General features: G+C 57.4%; 2 protein-coding genes across 2 annotated transcripts in view; both read right to left on the bottom strand.

Annotated features, from left to right (window-relative positions):
- Nucleotides 1-500: 500 nt before the first annotated feature.
- Nucleotides 501-6,895, bottom strand: CABP5 (calcium binding protein 5). Its single transcript, XM_032839249.1, has 6 exons — nt 6,703-6,895; nt 5,354-5,384; nt 4,308-4,451; nt 3,317-3,426; nt 1,774-1,921; nt 501-674 (listed from the first exon to the last, which is right to left on the bottom strand). The coding sequence occupies exons 1-6, from the start codon at nt 6,763-6,765 to the stop codon at nt 649-651; spliced, it is 522 nt and encodes a 173-aa protein (XP_032695140.1). The 5' UTR covers nt 6,766-6,895; the 3' UTR covers nt 501-648.
- A 2,507-nt stretch (nt 6,896-9,402) lies between these two features.
- LIG1 (DNA ligase 1) overlaps nt 9,403-24,719 on the bottom strand; it is a 35,715-nt gene continuing 20,398 nt past the window's right edge. Inside the window, exons 12-28 of the mRNA XM_032839116.1 lie at nt 24,044-24,216; nt 23,461-23,627; nt 23,042-23,118; nt 22,104-22,195; nt 21,796-21,895; nt 20,815-20,900; nt 19,994-20,109; nt 18,880-18,975; nt 18,090-18,200; nt 17,454-17,525; nt 15,836-15,980; nt 15,625-15,707; nt 14,239-14,391; nt 12,005-12,058; nt 11,303-11,446; nt 9,844-9,936; nt 9,403-9,719 (exon numbers count right to left, since the gene is read on the bottom strand). Coding sequence (XP_032695007.1) covers nt 9,636-9,719; nt 9,844-9,936; nt 11,303-11,446; nt 12,005-12,058; nt 14,239-14,391; nt 15,625-15,707; nt 15,836-15,980; nt 17,454-17,525; nt 18,090-18,200; nt 18,880-18,975; nt 19,994-20,109; nt 20,815-20,900; nt 21,796-21,895; nt 22,104-22,195; nt 23,042-23,118; nt 23,461-23,627; nt 24,044-24,216 — 1,846 coding nt within the window. The 3' untranslated portion in view covers nt 9,403-9,635. The remainder of the gene's footprint in view (nt 9,720-9,843; nt 9,937-11,302; nt 11,447-12,004; nt 12,059-14,238; nt 14,392-15,624; nt 15,708-15,835; nt 15,981-17,453; nt 17,526-18,089; nt 18,201-18,879; nt 18,976-19,993; nt 20,110-20,814; nt 20,901-21,795; nt 21,896-22,103; nt 22,196-23,041; nt 23,119-23,460; nt 23,628-24,043; nt 24,217-24,719) is intronic.

Raw genomic sequence — 24,719 nt, forward strand, 5'->3', positions numbered from 1 at the left:
ATCAGCTTGCCCTAAACCTTGGTAATCCAGATTTATGATTTAATTCAGTGGCCTGAGTATCTTACACAAGGAAAAGGAAGTAGGAGGCCAGAGGGAAAAAGCAGACTGAGCTTCCGAGAAATGAACAAAATGGGCTAAGCTCACTTTTGAAAGCCTCTTTAATGAACCATTTCTAAGCCCAGTCTTATCAGGAACCCCATTTGTAGCCCCAAGATTGGCATGCCCCCTCTTACTGGCGGAAAGAAACTGAGGAGATCGGAAGCAACAAGGGGGGAAGTGTGGACTATGGGCTGAACTTTTTCAGGAGTTGGACCCAAGAGGACGCTGGGGAAGAGACATAGGCATTGGGGATTATGAAAAGTCAAAAGGTGTCCTTAACCTTTGGAACTGGGGGAGTGGCACTGACCCTAGTCCCAATCTCATTTCCGTATGTAGACTCTTCCTTCTTAATCTCACTCTAGAGAGGTATGTGCTATCCGGGCAAAGCGATCACTTCCAGGCTAACCTCAGCTCATGCTCTCTCTGCAGGGCCCATCACCACGCACCCCTCCCACCCTCTCTCCTGGAAGGGCCCAGGGGGATTCAGTCCTCAGCAAATGTTTGATCCACATTGGCCAGGGCGGGGAGTATGGGGCTTCTGGAACCTTCTCAGCGAGACATCATCTTCACAAACTCTGCAAAGAAAAGTCCCTGGTGAGACGCGCATTTGTAAGGGCGGCCAGCTTTACTTTTAAGCCCTTACTGTGTGTGCGTGTCAGGAACCATGGGGGATCTGCAGAAAAGTCCCCGGTGTACCTCAGTTTCTTCTTCTCCAAACTGGGAGTCACAGGACGGCCATAAGCCTTCTATAGTCTTTCAGATGGTTAAACAAGATCCTGCTTATAAGACACATGAAGTGTTCAATAATAACTGTGATTATCTGATCTCATCCTTTCAACTAATCCTGGAGGAGAAAATACCATTTTTACAGATAGGCAAACAGAGGACAGTAAGGCTGAGCAGTAAGCCTGAGGTCACGTGGACGGTGAGCGGCAAAGCCTGGAATGAAGGCAGGGTACCCCTGACTGCTCCGTGACTCCATGCCAGATGAGCTCCAGGGCCCCACCCAGGTCCTGAGGTCAGTCTGTCCCTCCCCTGCCTGGGGATCTGTCTCCAACCTTGTCCAGATTTCCAGTGGTGTCCCCTGCACACCTGAGCCTGGTGAGATCCAGCAGGCATCCAGCAAACATTTACTAAGTTGTGGTCATGCAATGAATATCTACCAAACTTCCCTCTGGGGAATGACAGCGGCTGGTTCAGAGAACATCCTTCATCGCTCTCCAGGAACTTGACAGCCCGGAAGGCGAACACAACTCAGAGCATCAAAGTCTTCAGCGATTACTCCCTCTGAAGGGAGAGGAACAGGAAAACATCCGTAGGATTACCGAGTGGGGTTTAATACACCCAGCTAAGGGTGAAGGGAAGCTTCTTGGCAGAGGCTTTGCTGTGCCGATTCCCAAGGGATGGATAAGACCTAAGAATGCACTGATGGGGAAGGTGCAGGAAGTCGAAGGAACATCAGGGAAAAAGGAACAGGATTTGAGGGACACAGAGCAGGGGCCAAGGGTGCCCCAGAGCACAGCAGCTCAGAGAGAGGTTGCTGAAGTGTGGAGTGGGTGGGGGGCAGACCATGGATGCACTTGAATATTGGATTAAGAATTTAGCTTTTGTCAGGGTGCCTGGGTGGCTCAGAGGGTTAAGCGTCTACCAGTGGCTATCCCCATGTAATGTCACCTTCAAAGTCGACGGTACCGTCTCCGTTCACATCAGCCTCCTGCACAACCTCCGAGATCTCACGGGGCGTGAGCTTCTCTCCCAGGAGCCTCTGCATGGCCTGCTGCAGCTCCCCGAGGGTGATCTCTCCATCTCCATTGGCGTCAAACTGACGGAAGCAGGGGGGTGATGTCAGCCACATGTACGACAATCCCAAGAGCAGTGTTTACTGACCAGTTAACTGTGGGTCAGGAATTAAGATAAGTGCTTTTGCACATGGTGTACAGGCGGGTCAGCTCCGCAAAGGTGGTCATCAGCACTGCCTTGTTCACTGCCCCATTCACTGCCCCATGCCCAGCCCCAAACAGTGCCTGCCACCTGGTATGCTGAATCAATAAACTATTTTCAAACCTCTATGCTGCAAACACTTTACCGATCTACCAGAACATTTCATATGTTCTACATCCCAAGCAGGTGGGGCAGCTAACTATCCTTCCCTAGCCAGCCGATGCTAACGTGGCCCAAGCCACAATCATCTCTTGCCTGGACCATCATGACAGCCCCCCCCCATTGGTCCTCTGGATCCCCTCATGGTCCATACATCAGAGCCTTGTGTTCATATTTGTTTAAAACAAATCAGAGGCACCTGGGGGGCTCAGTCGGCTAAGTATCTGCCTTCAGTTCAGGTCATGATCTTGGGGTCCTGGGATCAAGTCTCGTGTTGGGCTCTTTGCTCAGCAAGGAGACTGCTTCTCCCTGTCCCTCTGCCCCTGCTCATCCTCTCTCTCTCTCTCTCTCTCAAATAAACAAATAAAATCTTTTTTAAAAAAAAGAAAAGGTAGACCACACACCCAAGTTTTTCTGAAAGGAATGTTTCCCAGTAACTGAACTGCGTATTTGTTTTTAAATTCACACAAATTGAATTTATATTCTGTTGAATGTAAGTGAAAATTGAAAAAATAATCGAATTGAAAGTAATCAAAATTAGATAAAATGAAAAAAAAATGAGTTCCTCAATCACACCTGCTATATATCAAAGGCAGACGCTTAACCTACTGAGCCACCCAGGCCTCCCTGAGAAACACATTTCATTAGGGGATGAAAGCAAATTTCAGCAAGCCCCTCACCTCCCTGGGTGTCATTTTTAAAGCATCTCTACAAGTGGGTTAAACCAGATTATCTCTTTGCATTCCCCTGTGGGATCTCAAATTATTGGATTCCCTCTTCCCATTAAGGGCACGGAAATTAGAGGTCCTAACGTGTGTTCTGGGGATTGCAGGACCTTGGGTAAGATTTGTAAATTCCATAAGCCTCATTGTTCTCATATGCATAGCTGGGGTAAGGAGTCACTTACCCCTACTGTTCCATATGATGTTTAAACTAGAGAGTGTCTGTAGAGGGCCTTGTGCTTTGCCAGTGTTTGGAAGATGTCATTTTCCTTCCCTATACATCCCATTATAGTTCCCAAAAAACTTGGTTTGGGTGGGTTCCGTCCACACTTAAGACCAGTCATAGAACCCTGAGGTTTCCTTCAAGCACCAGCACCATGAAACTCTTAACTCACTTCCTTGAAGGCGTCTCTCATCTCCTGGACACCGATCATCCCTGCTGTTTCGGCCAGCAGTTTGGGTGTCATCAGCTCAACGAAATCATCAAAGTCGACACGGCCACCCACTGAGGACAGAAGAAGCTGGTCTAGTGAGATGCCAAGGAACCAACCCCCCATGACCCCTCTGGACTCTTCGATGTCTGGAGGTGTGTTCAACAGGAAGACCTGTTCTGATCTCTCTGCTTCTGAGAACTTTCCCTCTCAGCCAACCTGGGCACAGAGTCCCTCTAATCCCAACCAGGGTGGACCGGGTGCGTGGGATGGAAGTCACTAGCTGTCCCTGTGACCTTGGGCAAATCTCTTAATTGGTTCAGACCTACGTTCGCTCATCTGTTGGTCTGTAGAAGGGGGAGAGTGAATTCAGTGGGAGCCAAATCCCTCCAGATAGGAACACGATCCCATCCATGCCTAGCCTCATTTACTCTGTGGTACACCTGGAAGCAAACCCCAGAGCAATTTTGTCCAAGCTTCCTTCTCAAAATGAGCTCTGAAATCCATCCCAAGTTTGCTTCCGGTGATAAACTGGGTTCCAAGCTTGCCCTCTACTAGTGCATCTTGTGGTTGTGGTTGTGACCTCCATGAATCACCATTTACTGGAGGCTAAGCCTGACCTGCATTATTAGCTCCTTTATCGCAATCCCACAAGGAGTGACATCATCTCCACCTGACAGGTGGGGAAATGGACTCAAGTGTGGGGGCTGACTCCACATTTCAAAAGTACCACCATCAGTAAATGATCGAAGTGGGTCTTGACCCGAAATCTGCCTCGAAGAGTCACCCTTTTATCCACTTCCAACACTGCCTCCCTGAGTCCAGCCTGGAGTGCTTGCTTCCAGACTCCTAGCGACCCCTACCCTCTTCCTTCTTTCTGGCTTAGCCTCACATCCCTCCCCCTCCCACCATAGCCCACCCCCACCCCCAGCAGTTCTTCCCGCCCTGGCCTCACAGTTCATGCGGATTTGCTGGCCCAGTTCAATGAGCTCCATCTCTGTGGGCATGTAACCCATCATCCTCATGAGATTTCCCAAATCTTTACAGGAGATGAACCCATCTCTGTCCTTGTCGAACTCAAGAAATGCTTCCCGAAGCTCTGAAAAGTTAAGAGAGAAGAACTTTGGGGGAGCATGAAACAGTCCATGGGGAAGACTGGCATCCCTTGAAACCATCAGGGAGTCACTGACTAGAGACTTGCAAAGGAGAAGGCATCTTTGAAAACAAAAGTTTCAAAAAGGAGTGATGTATGAAATGTGGCTGGAGATTGTAACGTGCAAGACCAAAATGTACAAGAAAAATGATCCATGACACTGCAAAGCGACGGCATGGCGGTCCTCCAGATTCTGGGCTGAAATTATGCGAAAGTTCCAAACCACCAAAAGAAAAGTCAAGTTTTTGATTCAACTTAAAACTCATGCATGTGAAATAAGTCAATCGGAGAAAGACAACTATCATATGATCTCCCTGTTATGAGGAAGTGGAGATGCAACATGGAGGGTTTGGGGGTAGGAAAAGAAAAAAATGAAAGAAGATGGGATCGGGAGGGAGACAAGCCATAAAAGACTCAACCTCACAAAACAGGCTGAGGGTTGCTGGGGAAAGGGGGTCGGGAGAGGGTGGTGGGGTTATGGACATTGGGGAGGGTATGTGCTATGGTGAGTGCTGTGAAGTGTGTAAACCTGGCGATTCACAGACCTGTACCCCTGGGGATAAAAATACATTATATGTTTATAAAAAAATTAAAAAATTAATAAACAACCCCCCCCCCAAAACTCATGCATGTGTCTCTCCTGGGTCTCTGAGATACTTAGGAATGGGCATGTCTTCTAAATACTTTGGGAGGCTCCTAAGTGAGCATGAGAAGGAGTTGCACAAAATCACGGCTGAGTGGGAAGAGAGAGGGGGATGAAGCTTGCGTGGGAAGGGTCTACCCTGAGATGCACAGGGAGAAGCCTAGGGGTGGATGACAATGAGGTGGCATTCGGGGACAGAGGTTACCTTCGATCTCATCTTGTCCCAGGGGTCTTTCCTGGAAAGGAATGCAGGGAGAGGGAATTTGGAGAGGGTCAGGGAGCCAATATCCACTTCTCTTAACGTGTCCCCTCCCTCCTCCGAGCAACCCCTTCCCTTTCCTGTCTCTCCCCACCCCGCCCTCCTCTTCCTTCTCCCACCTCCTGACTCCCACCCCTGATGGCTTCTCGCCCTCTTTCTCATCACTTCCCCTTTCCTCTCTCCTATCCTGGAATCTTGAACTCTCTCCCTCTGTCTTTCCTGAACAGACATCCCTCCCATTGTGCTGCAAGAGGCTTTCGATGCCACGGCATCCAAAAAGAAAACGAGGCTCGGAATCCCAGCTAACGTGCTCTGAGCGCCAATGTCATTTAAATCTCAGAACCACCCCGGGAGGTAGGACCAAACAGCATTCCCATCTTCCTTAAGAGGAAGCTGAGGAACAGAGAGATTAAGGAAATGGCCAGAGGTCACCCGGCTCCTAAGTGGCAGAGCCCTTCCCGGGGGCAGGGAGACATTGAATCACTTTCTCAAGGTCAGGTCCAGTGAGGGTTGAGATTTGAAATCTGAGCCAAAATTCTTTCCGCTATACCTCCTTGATTCTTTCCCTACGGGCCCTATTCTTTCTCCCAAGGGTTAGAAGCCATTTGCATGGGACCAGTGTTCAGTGGAGTCTGGGCAGGATGTCCCTGGGTATGTGGCATGCCACCTGGGGACCCCCACCAGCCTCAGGCTTCTCCCTTTATTCTTGGAGCCCCCTCCAACTTCTTTTATTGTCCCCCTCCCCATTTCCTTCCTTCCCCCTCCCCTCTCTCTCTCTCTGGTCATCTGAAAGCCTAACAAGGAAAAGTAAGCCCCCTGGAATCAAACAGATCTGAATGGACACTCAGTAACTGCGTAAGGCAGGGGCTTTGTGACTCAGCCTTAGCGTCTGCATCTGTGAAATGGGAATGCAAGCATGGCCTCGTGGGCTTAACAGGATGAAATGACAGCGGGAAAGCAAAGCCCTTTGCACAGGGCTGGGCACGCAGCAGCGCCGTGGTGAAGTGGCCGCTGGTGTCATCATCGTCCTTGCTCTGGGTGTCCATAGGAATGAGTGGTGACGAACAAGGACAGCCCAGTTCCCCTTTTATTTGTGGGTCTCCCTCTCCCCCTTTTGCTGCTGACTTCTGATTTCACCCTCACCCACCTCACTGGCCCACCGAGCTCCCCGAATTCTACCTTCTCAGGCACGCACCCCCTGCCTGGGCCCCCCATCCGGCCCCCGGCCCCTTGCACCTGTCACACCCCTTCTTACCCCGCACCCCGGACTCCCTTTGCCTTGCCCGCCACCTCACCCGCTGTTTCTCGGCGATGCCTTTCCTCAAGAAGATGCAGGCGGGGCCCATGGGAAACTGCATGGAGGGGCAGGGCACGGGGCACCGGGCACCAGGCTCAAGGCGGCTCCCCCTCCTTCTTGTCCCCCTCCTTCCCGTCCCCCTTGGCGGGCTGGGCTTCCTTATCTTCCCTGGCACTCCTTCGCCAAGTCTTCCTGCCTCTCCGGGCCTCTCCCTCAGTCCGGGTCCCAGTGTCCGAGAGTTGTGACAGCTGGATCAGAAATCTCTCCCGAGGATGGGGAGGGATCAGAGCTGTTCCTGCCTCCCCATCTGGCTTGAGTGACATGGAGGGGGTGCCAGTCTCAGCCTCTGACCTTTTATCCCCAGAATAGAACTGGATGGTCTCGAAACCGGGGATTAGAGCGGAGAGCACCTATTGATTCGCTTTCCAGCGGGCCTGCAGGGTGCTTGCTCCAAGCCGGGCCTCCGCCGGCCTCCAGGCCTGTGAAGCGGCCCACGGCCCACGGCCTCAGGGAGCTGCGGTCACTGAGCCCGGTGACAGTCCGACTTCAGGAAGTGGCCACCCACAGCGATTAAGGGCGAGCGAGCGAGGGGGTTGGGGAAGGGAAGCCCAAGGAGGCGATGAGGGTCTCTCCCGGTGGGGTTGGGAGGGAATCGGGACAGGGAGCCAGAGTTCAGATCGGGTGCGGGAGTGAGGGGGTGCCCACGGAGGGACAGTGGGGCACAGAGTGTTGGGGCATGGGGAGAGGAGCCTGGCGGGCCCTGCGGGAGCAGCGGCAGCTGAGTGAGAAGGTGTTGAAGGCAGGTCCCTAGGATGTCCACTCACGGGGGCAGCACGGTGTAGGGCGTGGATGCGGGGTCAGGGCCAGAAGGGCAGTCCCGCTGCACGGGGTGGGGACGCGGAAGGGAGAAGAGTGGCACACGGGGTTCTACCACAGAGAAAGGGAAATCACGTTCCTCATGGGTACAGAGAGGGGGGAAAGGAGGAGTCTGCAGTATCGGGATGAGAATCGGAGACACAGGTTTGTACTGGTGGGTTTCGGTACAGAGAGAGGGACGTAATAGTAAACACAGATGTCATGGGGTGCACGGGGACGTCATCGAGCTAAGAGGACCCGTCCAGCATCCGGGGCTTGACTTCTAAATACCATTCCCCACGAAAAGGGCCCGAGTCCTGGGAGACTGGGCTGCTCCCGTGTCTGGAGCAGGACGAGCAAGTCTAAGATGACCCTAAAACCTCTTGGGCAGTAAAGCAAGGACAGAGTTGTGGGGTCCTGACAAAGGGTGAGAGGTCAGCCCGAAGAAGCTCCCCAGCCATATCGGGGGCAATTTGAAAATCCAAATAAACAACGACAGGGCATACAGGGTAACAGAGGAAACCAGGAATCCATACGGACAGCAATAAGAGTGCCAGGTGTGGTAATATTTATTTACAACACACAAGGTACCCCTTACAATATGCTAACTGCAAAGGAGGGTCACTTTATAGGGGGGACACCGAGCAGACCGTATCTTCATCAAATGATTCAACTGAACATCACCAGTAATGTGACAATTCGAAATTATATATTCGATTCATGCGCAATAATGAATGAGCGCTCCTGTCCCCTCCCACGCTCTGCACACACTTCCCAGGACTCAGCTCCGAGCACCTTCTGCCCTTGATGGGTCTCGACAAGTTCTAGAAGCATCGCACCAAGGAAAGATGTTCTAGCTGCTGCCCCCAGCCCGTGGACCTCTCACCCCGGGGTCATCCCTTCACCATCTGCATCTCCAGCCATCGGCAGGATCTTGTCACTTCCAGACCTTCACTGCTTGCGGGATTAGGTTCCACACCCTCGAGGGGCCACATGAGGCTCCCCCCGAGAGGCACTCTGGGCACAGGGCCTCCTGCAGACTGCCTGGACCAAATCCTGGCCCTCTGTCTCCTAGATAGAGGATGTAGGGAAACTACCATCCCTTTGCCTCAATGCCCCCATCTGTCAAATGGGGTAATAAAAACTGTTGAGAGGGTCTTTGGTGAGTGAGGACGATTCCGCCCAGCCCTGGCAGAGGGCCAGGCGGCCACGGCTGCTTGGGGGGGTGTGTTCACAGGGGTCTGCAGAGGCGTGGAGGGGAAAGAGCATGTCCCCTGCCCCGCTTTCCTCAGGAAGACTGGGTTTCATGCCTAAGGGAACCACAGGGCTGGGGATCTATGGGTGACCAAACCTCACGGCTCAGGCCCCAGAATTAGCAGTCCCCAGTCAGTGGGCCGCAGAGCTGGGGAGGGGGTCTCACAGTCACTGCACTGTCTCCCACGAGGATGGGGCCTGGAGCCGGACTGCCGGGTCAGAACCCCGGTGTGGGCCTGGATGCCCAATCCCTGCTCTGTGCCCCCCCGCACCCCCACTGCCTGCCTGGCAGGACTGCTGCGGGTTACCGGAGTTAACATTCATGGTCAAGGCCACCGCTGTCTCCTACAATAGCCCCTAACGGCATGTGGCTGCTCACAGAAAAATTCATGAAAATGAAATAAAACACACCATGGCTCAGTGGTTGGGCGTGGCCGGTGGCTGTCCAGCTTGGCCGTGTGGACACGGGATGTTTCCAGCCCAGTGGAAGAATGTATGGGAAGGTGCTGGCACGGGGCCTGTCACACGCCACCCACGTGGGAGTTCCTGGGGCTGTACCCCAGAGCCCAGCACACATCCTGACACGGCGCCGGGTGTTCAATAATTATTTATTGAAGAAAATGATCGAATAAATCCCAGATCCCGCTTAACCCATCCCCCTCACACACACACACACACACACATGCGCACACGCATGCACACCTGTGACACTCCAGACCCCCCCCACCCCTCGATCGCAAACAGCAGGTCTGCTGAGCAACTGGACATCTGCGTGTCTGCACCTCCGTGCCCCCGGCCCCCAGCCCCTGGGCGGGCAGGAGCCTAGTAGAAATCTTCCGGGTCGGAGTCCAGGTCCACGCCCTGCTGATTCTGAATCTGACTCTGCTTCCTGTACAGCGACGCCACCTGCAGAGAGCGGGCGGTGGCAGAGGGGCTCAGAAGCCCCAGGGCTGTCCCCCAACCTCAGTTCCAGAACCCTCCACTGAGAAGCTGGTGTGGCCAGGCAAGCCCACCCCGGCTGAGGCCTCACCTGGGCGCTGGTGGTGGCCTCCTCTGGCTTCTTGTCTTCACGGACGCGGATAAACCGAGGAAAACGAAGGGAGATCCCCTTCTCACCATCCACCTGGGGGAGGGGGCGAGGGTGGAGATGCTCCTGGGGTCCAGCCCACAGGCCGCTCCCAGCAGCAGGTCCCCAGCCCGGGTCTCCTCCCCGCACCCGCCCTCTGGCCTCGGTTTCCTGATCCATACAACGGGGCCAAGCAATGGGTTGTCAAGACTGAATAAGGGAATAAAGCACTTGGAGCACAATGACAGCTTAAGAGCCAGCAGCTGGGACCTCGGCTGCCGTCCTATTGTCACCGGGGGACAGGGCAGCAGAGACCCGGGATAGGTTTGAGAACCAGACAGCGCAGTTCAAATCCCAGCTCCCAGCTCAGGGGCTGTGTGACCCTGGCCCAGCGCCCTCGGCTCCGGGGCTCTACCCCCCCACCCAGCTGCAGGGCGGGCTCGACCCAGCTGCAGGCTGGTCTCGCTCAGTGCTTCGTGAGGATGGGAGGGTGTGAGGCAGGGCTGGGCCTGCGAGCAGGGCGCCTGCTTCGCTCGGAAGCTCCGTCTACGCCGTCTACGCCGCTCCTGCCACCGAGGGACCCTGACTGCCTAACAGGGAGCCTGAGCGAGAAATGTTAAGACAGAAATTTGATGTAAAAATGCGAGTTCTGGGGCGCCCTGGGGGGCTCAGTTGGCTGAGCGTCCAATGCTTGGTTTGGGCTCAGGTCACGACCTCAGGGTCGTGAGGTCGAGCCCTGCGCCGGCTCTGCGCTCTGCTGAATCTGCTTGAGATTCTCGCCCTCTGCACCCCCCACCCCTGCGCTCTCTCTCTAAAATAACTATATCTTGGGTAAAAAAACAAACCCGAGTTCTGCCTTTAATTGGAAGTCCACTCCCAATCAGAGAAGCACACGCTAGCTAGATTCTGAAGGGTCCGAGGGGATCGCAAAGGAAGCACATTTTGAACTCAAGCCTCCCCTAGTGCCGGGCCGACCGTGGAGCTGGCCTGGGGGCCGGAGCCACTGGTCAGAGAGATCAGCCTGGGGATTTAAAAACCTGGCAGCGTGAAAATGAATTACGGTCCGGAAAGATGGGCCCCAGCCGACGTCACTGCCCAGCAGGAAGTGTCCCAAGCTTTATGTTTGGGAGAACTGTGTTTTCAAAAACGCGAGGAGCCGAATGTGAGCTTATGGGTATTAAAGGAAATAACTTCAGTGTCTACTTTCTGCACCTGTGGAATTTCTTTCTTTTTTTTTTTTTTACATTGAGACTTGGAGCCCGTTGTTGGATGCCCAAAAAAATGTGAGCTCAAGCTCTCCTAGTTACTAAAGCCCGGGCACAGGCGTGGGCCCCATCTCCCGTCCTGCTCCCCATCTCCCATCCAGAAGCTCGACCCCAGGTCCCTCCTGCTGCCTTCAGCCCGCGGGGACCCGGCTACTCACCAGGCCCCGGGCAGCGGGGTAGATGGGGGACAGGGACAGGTCAGCGCATTTCACCTCCCACACGGCGCTGGGGTCCAGCCAGTGGTCAGGGGCCACGGCGCCGTCCACCCGGACGTAGGGGCGCGGGCTGGGCAGTACCAGGGCCTGCGGGCAACGGCAGTGGGTGTGAGGAGGACGGGGTCTCGAGTCTCCAAGTCAAGGCTGGGGGTTGGGGGTCGGGGAGACAGGAAAAGGGACAAAAATGGGGCAGGAGTACAGACGGTGACACAGGCATGTCTTAAGGGAAAAGCCTGGGCAGGGATGGGGGGAATGAAGGAAGAAAAGAGCCAGAGAGAGAAAGAGAAAACCGAAGACTGTCACAGAGACAGAGAGAGAGCACAGAAAAGGGAGTTGTACCCGCAAAATACCCGTGACCGTGCCACCAACAGTCCCAATTACTAGGGGCTTCCCCAGTCCTGTCGGGGTTCACTCAGGGCCAACTCGGGGACCCCCGCGAGAGTGCTCCCCATGACTCATCCCCGCCCCTCGGGGCAGCGGAGGCTCCCTCACCCACGCCCTGGGCTAGCAGCTGGCAGAGCCGGGACTTGAACCTGGACATGTGGGGCTCCCGAACCTGTTCTAGCACCCACGGCCCCTAAGAGCGTGAAGGGCCAGAGCCTTGCGTGCACACAGGGCGACAGGGGGCGAGGCCGCGCCCCTCACCTGGAGCCTGTGGTGGTGCTCCTCCAGCTCCTCGTCGCTGAAGCCGGTTCCGAGCTGCGGGGAGGACGGGGGCTCAGCCGTGCGGCCCGGGGCTCCTGCCGCTGGGGACCCAGCTCTGCACAGGGGAGGCCCCCACCCTACCTCGGCCAAGCCAGAACCCACGGAAACCACAGAGGAAGTGCCAGGGGTGGGGGTGCCAGGATGGGGATCCCCTCTCCCAGCGGCGGTCCCCTGCCCACCCACGGCCCGTCACTTGGCGCTTGCTGGAGAAGCCCTGGCTCCTTCCATCCGGTCCCCGGGCCCGCCCATAGCCCACCGGCCCCGGAGCGGGCTGTCTTCTCCGACCTCCGCGCTGCCGAAGATTTTCCCTCACCTACCCACGTTGTCCGACCTAACAAAAACTCGGCTGCCGGCAGACGTGGCAAGACGCACGTCTCCAAACCACAGATAGGAAATGCCGACCGGAAAGCCCTCTGTGTGTCGAGAGCCTTCGGTGGTTTCTCTGGCACGGAGCTCTTCCAGAACACTGTCGTGGGTCGAGAGCGTGAGCCAGAGCCGGGCTGCATCCGAACGGGTAAGGCCCCTCTGCCATGGCTCCCTAGGGCTAAGCACCTTGTGCGGTGCGGAGTCACTCGTGAGAGCCACGCTGGCCACGAGGGAACTGGCCACCTGCGCGGAGCTGGTCCAGGACCCGGGGCGCACCCATCTCTCGGAACACTCTTCCACAAGCGTTTGTGAAAAATCCTGGGTCACCTCACTAACGCGGGGTCAGGGGCTCGTTGAGGGAGGCCCCCGATCGTCAGTTACAAGAAGAACTGGCCGTGACAGAGGCCAGCCCAAGCCTCTGTGATGGGCTCCCAGGGCAGAGGCCCCCCTGGGGAAAGACAGATTTTGCTCTCCGAGGAGAAAGCGACCACCCCAGCCACTCAGCCCCCTGAGAAGCGGTCCCCACCCCACCCCGGGCCGGTGCTTTCTTCTTTTTCCTCCCCAGTGAACTTTTGTTCAAAACAACCCCTTCCCCTGCCTCCTTCTGTTCCATAAAATAACATTCCTCTCCTTCACGGGACGAGCCCATGGTTTCGCCATAGCTTGTGTGTCCCCAACTGCAATTCTCTGCTATTTCTGAATAAACCCATTTTTGCTGGTAAAATAAAGGACCGTTTTATTTTTAAGTTTAACACATTCGAGTTGTGCTTCTAGAAGTCCTAAAGACAAGTGCAAATGCTCTAACATCTTTTATCACTACGTTACTTAAATATATCTGATGACATTTAAAACACGGTATTTCTAGGACAGAAAGCAGGGGAAAAAATTCCTGTTATACAAAGGTCGCAGCTTTGTAAAGGTGTTAATAAGATATTCCCTCAAATTTTATTAGTGGTCGGGGCGCCTGGGTGGCTCAGTCGGTTAAGCGTCAGCCTTTGGCTCAGGTCATGATCCCAGGGTCCTGGGATTGAGCCCCACATCGGGCTCTCTGTTCTGTGGGAAGCCTGCTTCTCCCTCTCTCACTCCCTATGCTTGCGTTCCCTCTCTCGCTGTCTCTCTCTCTCTCTGTCAAATAAATAAAATCTTTAAAAAAATTTTTTACTAGTGGTTATTTCTAGGCATTAGAATTGTGGGTAACAGTTTATGCTGTTTCCGTGGCAAAAGCCTCACATTTGTTGGGTCAACAATGCGTGTAGCTTTAAACAAAAACCCAGACCACCGCATTTTCCAAGCTGCCCTGTGCGTGGGGGAGGGCCAAGGAGCAGAATTCTGACCCAAGCCACAAAAGCTGCTCACTGGCCGAGGCTGATGCGGGGGACATATCCCTCTGCTCAGGGCCTTCCTCCTTCCTGCTGCCTGGAGCGTGCACGGCCATGACGGCTGGAGCTCCTGCAGCCACATTATGAAGATGAGGTCGGAAGCCCATGACCAAACCCCTGTGCGGGAAGAGAAGCCTGGGTCCCCAGTGACATCAGAGAGCCACCTGCACCCCCTTCAGACTTCTCCTGAGAAATGTAAGACCCTCGTCAGCCATCCTCACCAGCAGCTGAACTCAATTCTTGACGTAGCTTCCTTAGAACTTTCTATGACAGTGCATTTCTCTACGTGAAGCAAGGGTTACTTACAGGATCAGAAAAAGCACATAAAAGCTAGAAAAAATAATCCTACACACGGCATGAGAGCTTCTTGGTTCACCCCTGCCACCCCCGAGGCTGAGTAGACTCTACTTCCCTCCTGCCTCCCCGCACCTTGCATATGGCCTGGAGCTCCTCGCTCTCCTCGTCGTAGGCGGCCAGTAGGAAGCCCCCGTAGCGGCCGGCCCGCTTGCCACGGCCCAGGTAGGCGCCGATCACCACGAGGTCCAGGGTGTCGCCCACGCCATCGAGGTAGTCCTTCTTCAGCTGGGGAGGGAAGGCAGGAGGTGAGGGGACGCTGCCGAGGCGCGGACCTCGCTGCTGGAGGCTCTGCACTCAGTAGAGTCGGGGCTGGGGCGAGTCTAGGGAGAGCTCCCGCAGAGGCCGAGGACGGCCGCCGGGCTGAGGCTGGCCGTGGGAGGAGCTTCTGGACTTCCAGAGCGGATGCGAAAGAGACGACCAAAGTGGGAAGAGCTGGCGGGACTGAGGGGACAGGTCAGATGGAGAGCTTGGGGGTCCCCCTTGGGCCCCCTCTTTCCTTCAGGATGGACACACATTCCACTCACTCCTTCACACGGAGAACATTCATCATTTGTTCCAGAAATATTAACTAAGTGCCAGGCAGGACTCGGCCTTGGGGACGCAGCAGGGAAAGGGTCCTAAGACAGGAAATGCTCATACGCTTCCAGCTGCTGACAGGACCATGGGCAGCTAACACACACTCGAGAAACCCAGCTGGCTCCGCAGTCCTCCTGGCCCCTCCAGGCAAGCCGCCAGCCCGCAGGCGCCCGCTCTGCCCAGCACCGACCCCCACCCCCAACTATCCGCCATTCACGGCCAGCCAGATCTCTTGTGCAAAATGATAATCAGACCATGGGACTTCCTGCCTTAAAACCTCACTGGTTTCTCAAAACCTTTAAAGGAAAACCCGAGCATTTTACACCAACCCCTGACGCGCTGGGTAATCTGGGAGCTGCTCTCCACCCCGACCTCACCTCACGCCTCAAAGGTCTCGTTCGCTGCTTGTTCCGACCTCAGGGCCTTTGCACTTGTTGCCTCCACCCTTCTCCTAGATACTCTGTCCCAGATTTCCAGATGGCTGACCCTTTCCTGTCATCCGTGTCCTGACCTAAGCATCAGCTCTGGAGAGGCCTTTCCCCATGACCAGAGCACGGCAAGATCCTCGCTGGCCCCTGACCTCGACTTGCTTTCTTCACGATGCTCATCGACCCCAATGTCATCTCGTCTACGGCCTGGCTCTCTCCCTTCCTGCCGGCCCCACTCGACCCTGCCGGCCCCACTCGACCCAGACGGCCCGCGCAGGGAACAGAAACGTCATATAGCTCCCATGGCGCTCAGGTGGGGGCAGCGCTCAGAGGGGCGGCCTCAGGCTGGCTGGACTGTGAGGCAGGCAGGACCGAGACCCACGGGATGAGGTGGGGGCTGGAACCCCGTGTGGAAAGATCGCCGGATGTGGGAAGGGCGGCCGGGACAGCTCACCTTGAGCCAGTTGTGTGACCTCTTGGCGATCTCGTAGGTGGCGTCGACGTCCAGGGTTTTCACCATCAGCCCCTCGCAGGAGTCTGAGGGAGATAGGGACAAGGGGCCTTTGTGAAGCCGCGGCTCAGGACAGCCAGCCTGCGGAAGGCACCGGGGATGGGGCGTGCATGAGCGCGGGGCGCATGCGGCGGCCGGCCCCAGACCCCCTCACCTTTCACAGACTGCTCCAAGAACTCGGCGATCTGCTCCGTGTCCTTGGTGTCCAGGGAGGTGGCGAAGACAAACTCACCCTCCGTCTGCACGAAGTTCTCCCGGAGCAGCTGCCGGCGTCGGGAAAGTGGCTCGCGCACCAGGGACTGGGTTGGGGGCGGGGCAGGAAGAGAGAGACAAAGGGACGTCACCGTGGATGAGAAGAAGCCTGGGCCCGGGAGAGACAGGATGCCCGAGTGTCACCAGCCACTGCGCAGCTCCTGATGGACCGGCCGGACAGGGAGGAACCATGCCGGCACCAGGATTTTGAGAAGGGAAAGGACCAAGAGCGGCGAGGGGACTGGAGACGGGAACGGACTCCTGTTATTGGGGCTACGGTTCCTCGTTCAACACTGGCTGAACAGAGCCAGAAGGAAGCCGACGACCACAGGGGTGTAACCTAAACGTGTTTCTGAGAACGCGTTCCATTTTCATCCAGGGGTCGGCAGCCCTGTCCTACAAAGAACCAGACAATAAATATTCTTGGGTCTGTGGGCTAGTCGGGCTCTGCTGCAACCGCCCAGCTGTGGGCTGCTGGGCCAAAGTCAGCGGACGGGTGCATCAAACCTTACAGGCAAACAAGGCCGAGACAGACCGGGCCCGCAGGCCTTCGTCTGCCAGGCTCTGAGACCAGATCCGCTCGTGGGAGAACGCGGCTCGCTTTGTATGGTGAAACAGACTCGCCAACCTTCTGCAAGTTAATCTACTCTCTGTGACCTTATTAACTGCCCCCTTTCATGTGCTGCGCACTCCGGTTTCAGAAAAGCCCTGCTGGAAACCACGCAAGCCGATTCTAAGCCGGATCTGGCAGGAAGCCCTGTTCTTACAAACCATCGGGCAGTCTGCGGGAAGAAGTCACCTAGCTCTCGCCCATCCAGCCCCAGGGGAGGCGCGGCCCTCCTCCACCAGGCTGACTGATCCCAGTAGTGATAAGGAAACGGAGACCCCGAGAGGCTGGGTCACTGGTCTTTGGCCGCACACCCAGGAAGGGAGAGCTGGGATGTGAAAAGATGTGGTCTGGCTTCTGATTCTTACCCCACGCCCCAGAGCAGTAGTTGGCAAACTTTCCAGTCTCGGGAACCCCCAACTCCAGACAGCTCGGGCGTATGTGGGTTACGTCTCTGGATATGTACCAGAGCAGCGACGGAGTACCCGCGATGAAATCGCGTGTTTATACTGGCTACGTGAGAAGTGAGAAATCTGGGCGTTTGTTAATTCATTTAAAATCAACGCCTCCCATATGTTAACCCAACAACAAATTTTTATGAAATGTGCCCAGGAACAGGTGGCATTAGTTTACGTTTTTGCAAACTCTTCCATGTCTGGCTGTTAACGGAGCCGGGCATGTGTGCATGTGCACTCAGACGGCGGCCGCGTGGGGAAGCACCGCCTCACCCAGCCGCGGAGCTGGAGAAGGCGGGTGGAGCCTCACAGACTCCCCTGAGAGGGACCTGGAGATACCCTCAGGGGTCCTCAGGCCACACTTTGAGAACCACTGCCTAAGCGTGGCCCCACAGACCGCCGGCTCCCAAGCTCACACACAGCACCCCCCTGCCCCCAGAACCACAGCCGGAACTCACCTGTCCGTTGAGGTAGATGAGGTCGAAGGCATACAGACACACCTGCACTTGGATTTCTGCCGCGTCCACCTCCTGGGTTGGGACAGAGGGGAAAGCAGGGGTGGGGGATGGAGACAGGGGCATGGTCGGTGTGCCTCCCACCGTGCCCCAGGCATGTGACAGGCAGGTGACACCTGTCACCTACCACTCTCCCCTTCTCTCCAGCCAATAGGCCACACACCCATGAGGGTGACAATGCTCCCAGCTCTGCATCGTGATGGCTCTCAGCTAATCCCAACAACTTCACTCCCCTTTGTCAAATATTTGCTCTCCCAGCCTCCCTAGTAGCTAATGGTGTTGATGGGACAGAGTTCGGGCCATTGAGGGAAAAGAAGTTTGAGGGGCACAGACTGTGGGGAGGCCTCCTGGAACCGATCTTTCACGATGAAACAGAGACACAGGAGAAGGGCTCTTCCCCCTTTGTACTAGGCATGCTGGGATGAGAACGCAATGGCTGGAGCTGTGGCAGCCACCCTGTAAAAGGCAGCAAGAACCACATCCCAGTGGACACTCTGTTCTTCTGGGGACGGGGCAGGGCTGGGAGGAAGAGGAGAAAGTGTGTGACTATGGCAGGCAGCAGAGGGGAACAGAGGCTACCTTGCGTTTGCGGGTGGTGAGCACTTGGAATGGCTGGATCTGCTTCTTTTCCCGGTCCCAAGCCACGGCTTCTGTGTCCAGGATGAAGGATGTAACGGACGGGAGTTTAATCTGAAAGGTGAAGAGAGAGATCTGGGGCTACTAAGAGGTAGGGGATGAGGGCAAAAGACAGGCCCAGAGAAACAAAAGTTCTTTTCCTTCCACAGCTCTCGAGACCCACCGATGAACTGACGCCAACTTAGAGGCGGATGTACGGACACACCTCGCTGCCCACGAGGAAGGGAAAACAAACTTCTCTGAGACTTACTGCTTGGTCGCATAAGCTGGGAACCCAGCAGCCTTTGTCAGTACCCCAGGAACTTGTCCACTTCCCCTCTGAAATCTCTAAGCCACCTCCAGTCCCCCATCTTACTAAGCCTGGTCCAGCCGAGGCCACATCATGCTACCGGTCTCCCTGCTCCTGCGTAGACCGTGTGTCTAACCCACTCTCTTCACAGCAGTCAGGGTGCTCTGAGAAAACCCCAAGTCTGATCGCAGTGCATCCCTGCTAAAAACCATCTCCAGCTCCCCAAAGCTGTGGGGGCTCTCCTGGGTCAGCCTCTGGCCCTCCCAGACTCTGCACCCCAGCAGGCTAGCCTCTCCTGTTCTGTAGATTGGCTAGGCCCCTCCAACCACAGGGCCTTTGCACACGCTAATCATGCTAGAATGCCTGTCCTTACTCTTCATCGCCACGGGGAGGACTTCTTTTCCCTCAAAGGAACACTGCTGCACAACCCTAGCAGATGCCCACCTTGGGGATGCGGCTAATGATGTCCGGGTACTTGCTGGTATTGTCTTCCTGATTCCTGCTGAATATCTTCACCTCCCCGCCTTCCAGGGCATGGATCTGAGGCAGTGGGAAAGGGGAGGGGGACTCAGAGCCTGGCCGACCCCACCTGGCCCTAGCCCCTCCTTCACCGGCAGAAGGCTCCGGAAGCTCTGGAGGAGGAATCAGTGCAGAGACTGGAGGAAGTCATCTCCTCCATCCACACGGCGCCTCCCACCCGTTCATGGAAGCCCCTGCCATGTCCTTCCACATCCTCCCTACCCACCAACCCCCGAGTCCCAACCCTGGAGGTTCCGGTGTCTTGCTGTGTCTGCGCGGATATGCCTGAGTGTTAAACCATAAATATCTGAATGTATTGTGTTTTCATACAGAGCCTGGTCACAGTCCTTAAGCAGAACTACAAATATGTTGCTTTGCTCGTACGACAGCTGCATGTGTGCTGGATACAGCATATGTGACTTAAAACACGTATGTATTTTCAAGATCACTGCCGCTACTATAAATCCTTTTGTTTCTCATTTTTTCTCAGTATCACAGTTTGAAGATCCACCAGTCTTGTTCGCTGCTTCTAAGGGCCTCAGAGCACCACGTGTCACCCGCCACAGGCGTTCATCCGCCCCCACGATGAACAAGGCAGCCCCAGCTCCCCGCCCGGACAGAAGAGCCACGAGAAGTGTCCTTACAGACCCAAACAAGGACATCACTGACTGCGGGGTGGGGACACCCTTGTACACAGCCAGGGCGCTGCGGGTTAAGGAGGGGCCTCCCACCACGGCTGGTACAGTGAACGACCCCAGCCACAGGGCACAGGCGGGTGAAGCCAACATTGCTTCAACTCCCACTGCTGTGGCTCAGAGATCTGGATGATTTTATCCAATCAAACTGACTTCCAGTAAGCCCTCGTGGTGGTTACTGACACAGCCACTATGTGAAGTTGGAAACTGAGGCCTGAGAAGTGTGAGGTCGCATGGGCGGGCGGTCTGTAGCAGGACGCAGTCCGAGTTCGGATCTGAGTCACCCCCGGGCCCCACTCTTGGGCACCTTCCCTCCTGCCTCAGGGGTGCGTCCGCCCCCCTACCTGTGCCCTCTGCCCATCGTATTTGTACTCGCAGGTGAAAGCTGCCTCCTCGAAGCGTTTCAGGACCTCACTGACTCCGCGGGTGGGGTGCGCCAGCATCGGTTTCAGGGGAACCCCTAGGAGGGAGGAGTGAGAGTCAGAGTAAGCTGGGGGAGGTGCCAGCAATGCGTGGGATGGGGGTGTGTGTGGCAGAGAGAGCTGGCTGTGCCCAGGGAGAACACGCCCTCACCTGACCTCCCAGCTTGGGATACTCACAGCCTCCCCTGCAGGAAGGGAAGGCCTCATGATTAGGACGCCAGTTAGGACGCATGGGGAGTGCTGAGTGCAAGGTCTGGGTCACACCCTCACCCCTCTTCTCTCTCTCCCTCTTCTGTGATCTAGAAACCTGAGCCACCTCTGGTCAAGCACCTTAGAGTGAAAACCTCGAGACAATAAAGTGATGGGACAGAGGAACCTCAATCCCCGGTTGGGGGAGAGGGGATCCCTGAAGCCCAGCCACAGTGTCCTCCCTGATCCCCTGCCTTCCTCTGGACTCTTACATGCGAGAGAAAGATTCTGTCTGGCCTGATCTGCTGCCTTTTAGGGTAATAACTCTGTCCCAGCATTCACCCCCACCCTGCCTCATCCGACTGGGACCCCAAAGAGAAGACGGATAGGTTTCAGCATGGGAAACAGGATTCAGTTTTGGAGGCAAGAGGAGAATCCGCAGATTCTTGGTGGGATGGAGGAAGCTATGCTGGGAGGAGGGAGCGGAGTGTGCAGGAGGGCAGGTCCCCCAACCCTGCCCCATCGTCCCCGCCCCCCACCCCATGACTTTGTACCTGGGCTCAGCTTGCAGTGCTCTGGGAGGCGCTCCAGGCCGTGCTCCAGCAGCACAGGGATGATCCGGTCCAGGTCGGGCACCTCGCTGGGGCAGAGGCAAACACAAGCCAGCAGGTGTCTTTGCAGAACTCTGGCAGCCTGGAAACCCTGTGCTCTGGCTGCAAACTGCGCCTCTGCCGGTCTTTCCCCTCGTCCGGCGGTCTGCTCCCACCCGTCCCCAACTCCTCCATGTCCCCGACTCCGGCTGTCTGTAACACTACCCCACTCAGCACCACGGTATGTCGCTCTGTCTCCCCTGCTCTGGGCCTGCTGTCACCCCTCCCTGTCACCAGGAGACCAGGGCCCCTCTACCTGAGCTACACGTTAGAACCCCTCAAGGATGGATTAAGAAATTTCTCCAAGACCAGGCCCTGCCTCCCCAGAGTCTGACGGAGCTGGCTGGGGGCAGGCCGGGGAGCCCCAGTTTGCAGATCCTCCCCGTGGGCAGAGTAGAGACCGCTGCCCTGGCCCTGGGCCAGATGGTGGGTTGGCAGGCGCCCCAAGGGCATGTGCAGAAATGCTCCTGGGCCCTCCTGCCGCTGACACTCTCTCTGGGCACTCACCAGAGTGAGTGGCTGTGGCCAAGTCCCCCCTCCCTGGAGCCCTCGCTGTCACCCCATGGATGTCCTAACCCCTCACTCCGCGTCGGTCAGTAGCCCTGCTCTGGTTCTCTCGGCCTCTGCACATGTGCGGTCTCACTGGGAGCTCTCAGATGTCTGCTGCACACACCTGCGGCCAGCATCCCCCGCCCCCACTCCCCATTCCCATGTCCCTGGTCCTAATCACAGTCCCCCGCCTCATGCCCAGCACCAATCTTATCTGGATCACTACCCCTGCTCTGTCACCCGCCCCACGATAGTCACTGGCGCCTGCCACGTCACACGTGGCCCTCTGTGCTGAGCCCGCCACCCTCCCACTCTGCCCATAGTCCCGGATCTCACCAGAACGTCTGCTTCAGGATCATGCCCTGCTCCTCCAGCCACGTCTTTCGGGTATCTGCTGTCCTGCCCTTCCCAGCATCCACAATGCCCAGGGGGAATTCTGAGAACAGACCACCAGCAGAGGCTTTGGGGCGGCTGACCCTCCGGCTACCCCAGGGGCATAGCAGGCGGCGTGAGGGAAACAAGGAACGGAAACGAGGCTGCCAGGGAAGGAGCCTGGAGAGGAGCGGGGTGCGTGGACTTCGGGGAAAGGAGGGCTACCCGGCTGACTCCGGTGCTGGGTGCAGAGACAGACCGCGGGGCCTCACCTTGGCCAGGGGGCGTGAGGCTCACGGCCTGGGCGAGGGCGGCCAGCACCGACTGCTCTGCTAGCCCTAGGCGCAGCCGTCCGCTCAGGGCTCTGGGGAGACAGCAGGAGAGGGGGAGTGGGCTCACGGCCACCTTCACTGTCTTGCCCTCCACGCCCTGCCCCTGCCTCCTCCCGTCTCCCCCACCTCAACTCTCTGTAACCCTCTCCTCGACACCTGAACCACCTTCAGGGCCAGAAGGGACCCGAGGGATCACAGAGTCCCACTGAGCAGACGAGGAAACGGAGGCCAGTCCCTAACGGCCGTGGCCGCCGGCTTTCCCTAGGCAGAACCAGGGATCCCATGGTGTCTTTGCCTTTCAGCGGGTCTCTGGGGAAATTCTGTGAGGCTCGGGGCAGGCGAGCCAGGACACAGTGGGCTGCGGAGCAGGACGGGGCCTCCCCGGAGGGGCCCAGAGTGTGCTACTCAACAGCCTGCCCCCCGCACAGGCCTGCCTCTGAGGCACTGCCCTTCAGCGCGAGGGATACCATCCCTGGGCCTCCGTCTCCCCGTCTGTAGACCCGGCTGAGGGTGACGAGGCTGAGGGTGCCGGGGCCTGCCTGGCAGCACCTCGGGGAGGAACCACACCCGGCTGGGGCCCCCGAGAAACGCTCTGTGATGGGGGCGACCCATGGTTTCGTTTCCACCTGCACGGCCACCGCCGGGCCCCAGTCCTGTACTGCTTCCACTGAAAGCAGGCAGGCAACGCTCATCAACCCCGGCACTACTTGGCCACAAGCCCCAGGCCTTGAGGAGGGGAGCCGCCCAGGGAAAGGGACCCTGTGTTCCGAGTCCAGACCCTCAGGGCCCAGTGTGAGGGCGGTCGGGGTCCCAGTGGGATTACCACAGCTGGTTTTTCCCTCCCGCCGTCGCTCCCAGCCTCCCAGGCCCACACCTACCTGGCGATGTATCGGGCTTCTGAGTGGCGGCAGGCGACAAATAGGCCTTTGATGACGTCCATCTTCTTGGCTGTGGACTGAAGGCCGGTGGAGCAGTCAGTGGCTGGGGCGAAGGGAGGGGCCCACACCTCCTCCTGGCTGGCCCCCCAGAATAGGCCCTGGCTGTTTCCCCACTTCCACTTCCCAGCCCGCCTCCCTCCCTCCCTCGAGCAAGCACGTACTGTCCGGTGTGGGGTCACGTGGCAGCTGCGAAGCAGGTGCCAGGATTGTGGCAGGAGACCCCCGGCTCCATAAGCAGGCCCGAAGCGACCCAGCCCCAGAGAGCGTGACTGGAGGTCCCCCGGCCACACGCATGCCTCCGGGTCCCCCAGGGGAAGGGCAGAGGGTCTGGGTGCGGAGGGCTAGCCTGCCCCACTCACAGCACTGCCGGCCAGCCGGGCGATGTCTCGGAACTTGGTGAAGACTCCGGCGGCGGTGAGAGCAGGCGGGGGCAGCACGAGTCTCTGGGTGCTGCGGCTGCTCTCCGCCACCAGCCCCACGTCGCCCTTCTCGGCCACCTCGGCCTTGACAGACTCCAGCTGCCGCCCTGGGGGTGGAGGGAACCCGTGGTAAGGGCGACGCACAGGGCTGTAGGTCTGTCTCGGGTCCTCTCTGCTCACACCCGGCCTGGGCCCCGCTCGTGGTCTCCCCACAGCTCCCCTTGGCCCTCCAGGCTCTGCCATGTCCCTGGGCCCTGGCCTTGGTCCTAGTGCCCTCACCCCGCTCCCTCTGCAGCCCATCTTCCCAGCCCCTCCTGCCCCCCCGCGCCCTGCCCCGTGCCGCGCAGCCTCCTACACCTGGACCAGCGCCCCACGCTCTCCCCACCAGAACTGTCTATCCGGTCGGTCCTTCTCCCCACCTTCAGAGCTCCCGCCGTGTCTCTCACCTCCTCCTCACCTCTGCACCCTCTTCCTTGGAGCCCCCCTCCCTAACGCTGGAACTGCCACCACACCCCCTGCTTACCCGTGGCCTGGGCCACTGCCTTGAGGAGGACGCCGTCACCAACGCCAAGCTCCAGGCCCTGCTGGGGCGGCCCGAGGCGGTTGAGGCTGAGGTAGAGGACGGGGAGGAGGTCTGGAGGGGACAGGGCCACCACAGAACGCAGCAAGTTGCTCAGCGTCTCTACCATCCGGAGCCTGGCGGGGGAGTGGGGCAGAGGTGTGACCTCCTGGCATTCTGGCGTCAAAGCTGGGGGCAGGAAGAAAGGACCCCGGGAAAGGAGAAGAGGAGGAGCTCCAGTCCAGGCCCAGGTGGTACCAGGTGCTGGGGACAGGGTGAGCCCATTCCATGCTTACGACCAAGATGGGGACAGCCATCCAGAGGGGCAGCGGCTGCTGGGGGGGGCACTTTTGAGATGCCAGACGGGGTGGGGGGAGGAGGGTGCTTACTGAGCACTCCCAGCCCCGCCACAAGGGAGATACTGATGTTACCCCCACTTTACAGAGGAAGCAGCTGAGGCCCAGAGAGATCATGTAACTCGGCCAAGGTCACAGAGCCAGTGAGAACCAGGCTGAGACGTGAGCTGAGGCCGTCTGCCCGAGGACCCGCGCTTCCCACCCCTGCGCCGGCTGCCGGCTCAAAGAGTAAAACCCCGTTTCTGCGTGGCTCGTGGCCTCTGTGCAAAGGTCTGAGTTTGTGG

The sequence above is a fragment of the Lontra canadensis genome, unplaced genomic scaffold (genome assembly GCF_010015895.1).
Source record: "Lontra canadensis isolate GAN:19392208 unplaced genomic scaffold, GSC_riverotter_1.0 scaffold107, whole genome shotgun sequence".
In the NCBI taxonomy this organism is placed as follows: domain Eukaryota; kingdom Metazoa; phylum Chordata; class Mammalia; order Carnivora; family Mustelidae; genus Lontra; species Lontra canadensis.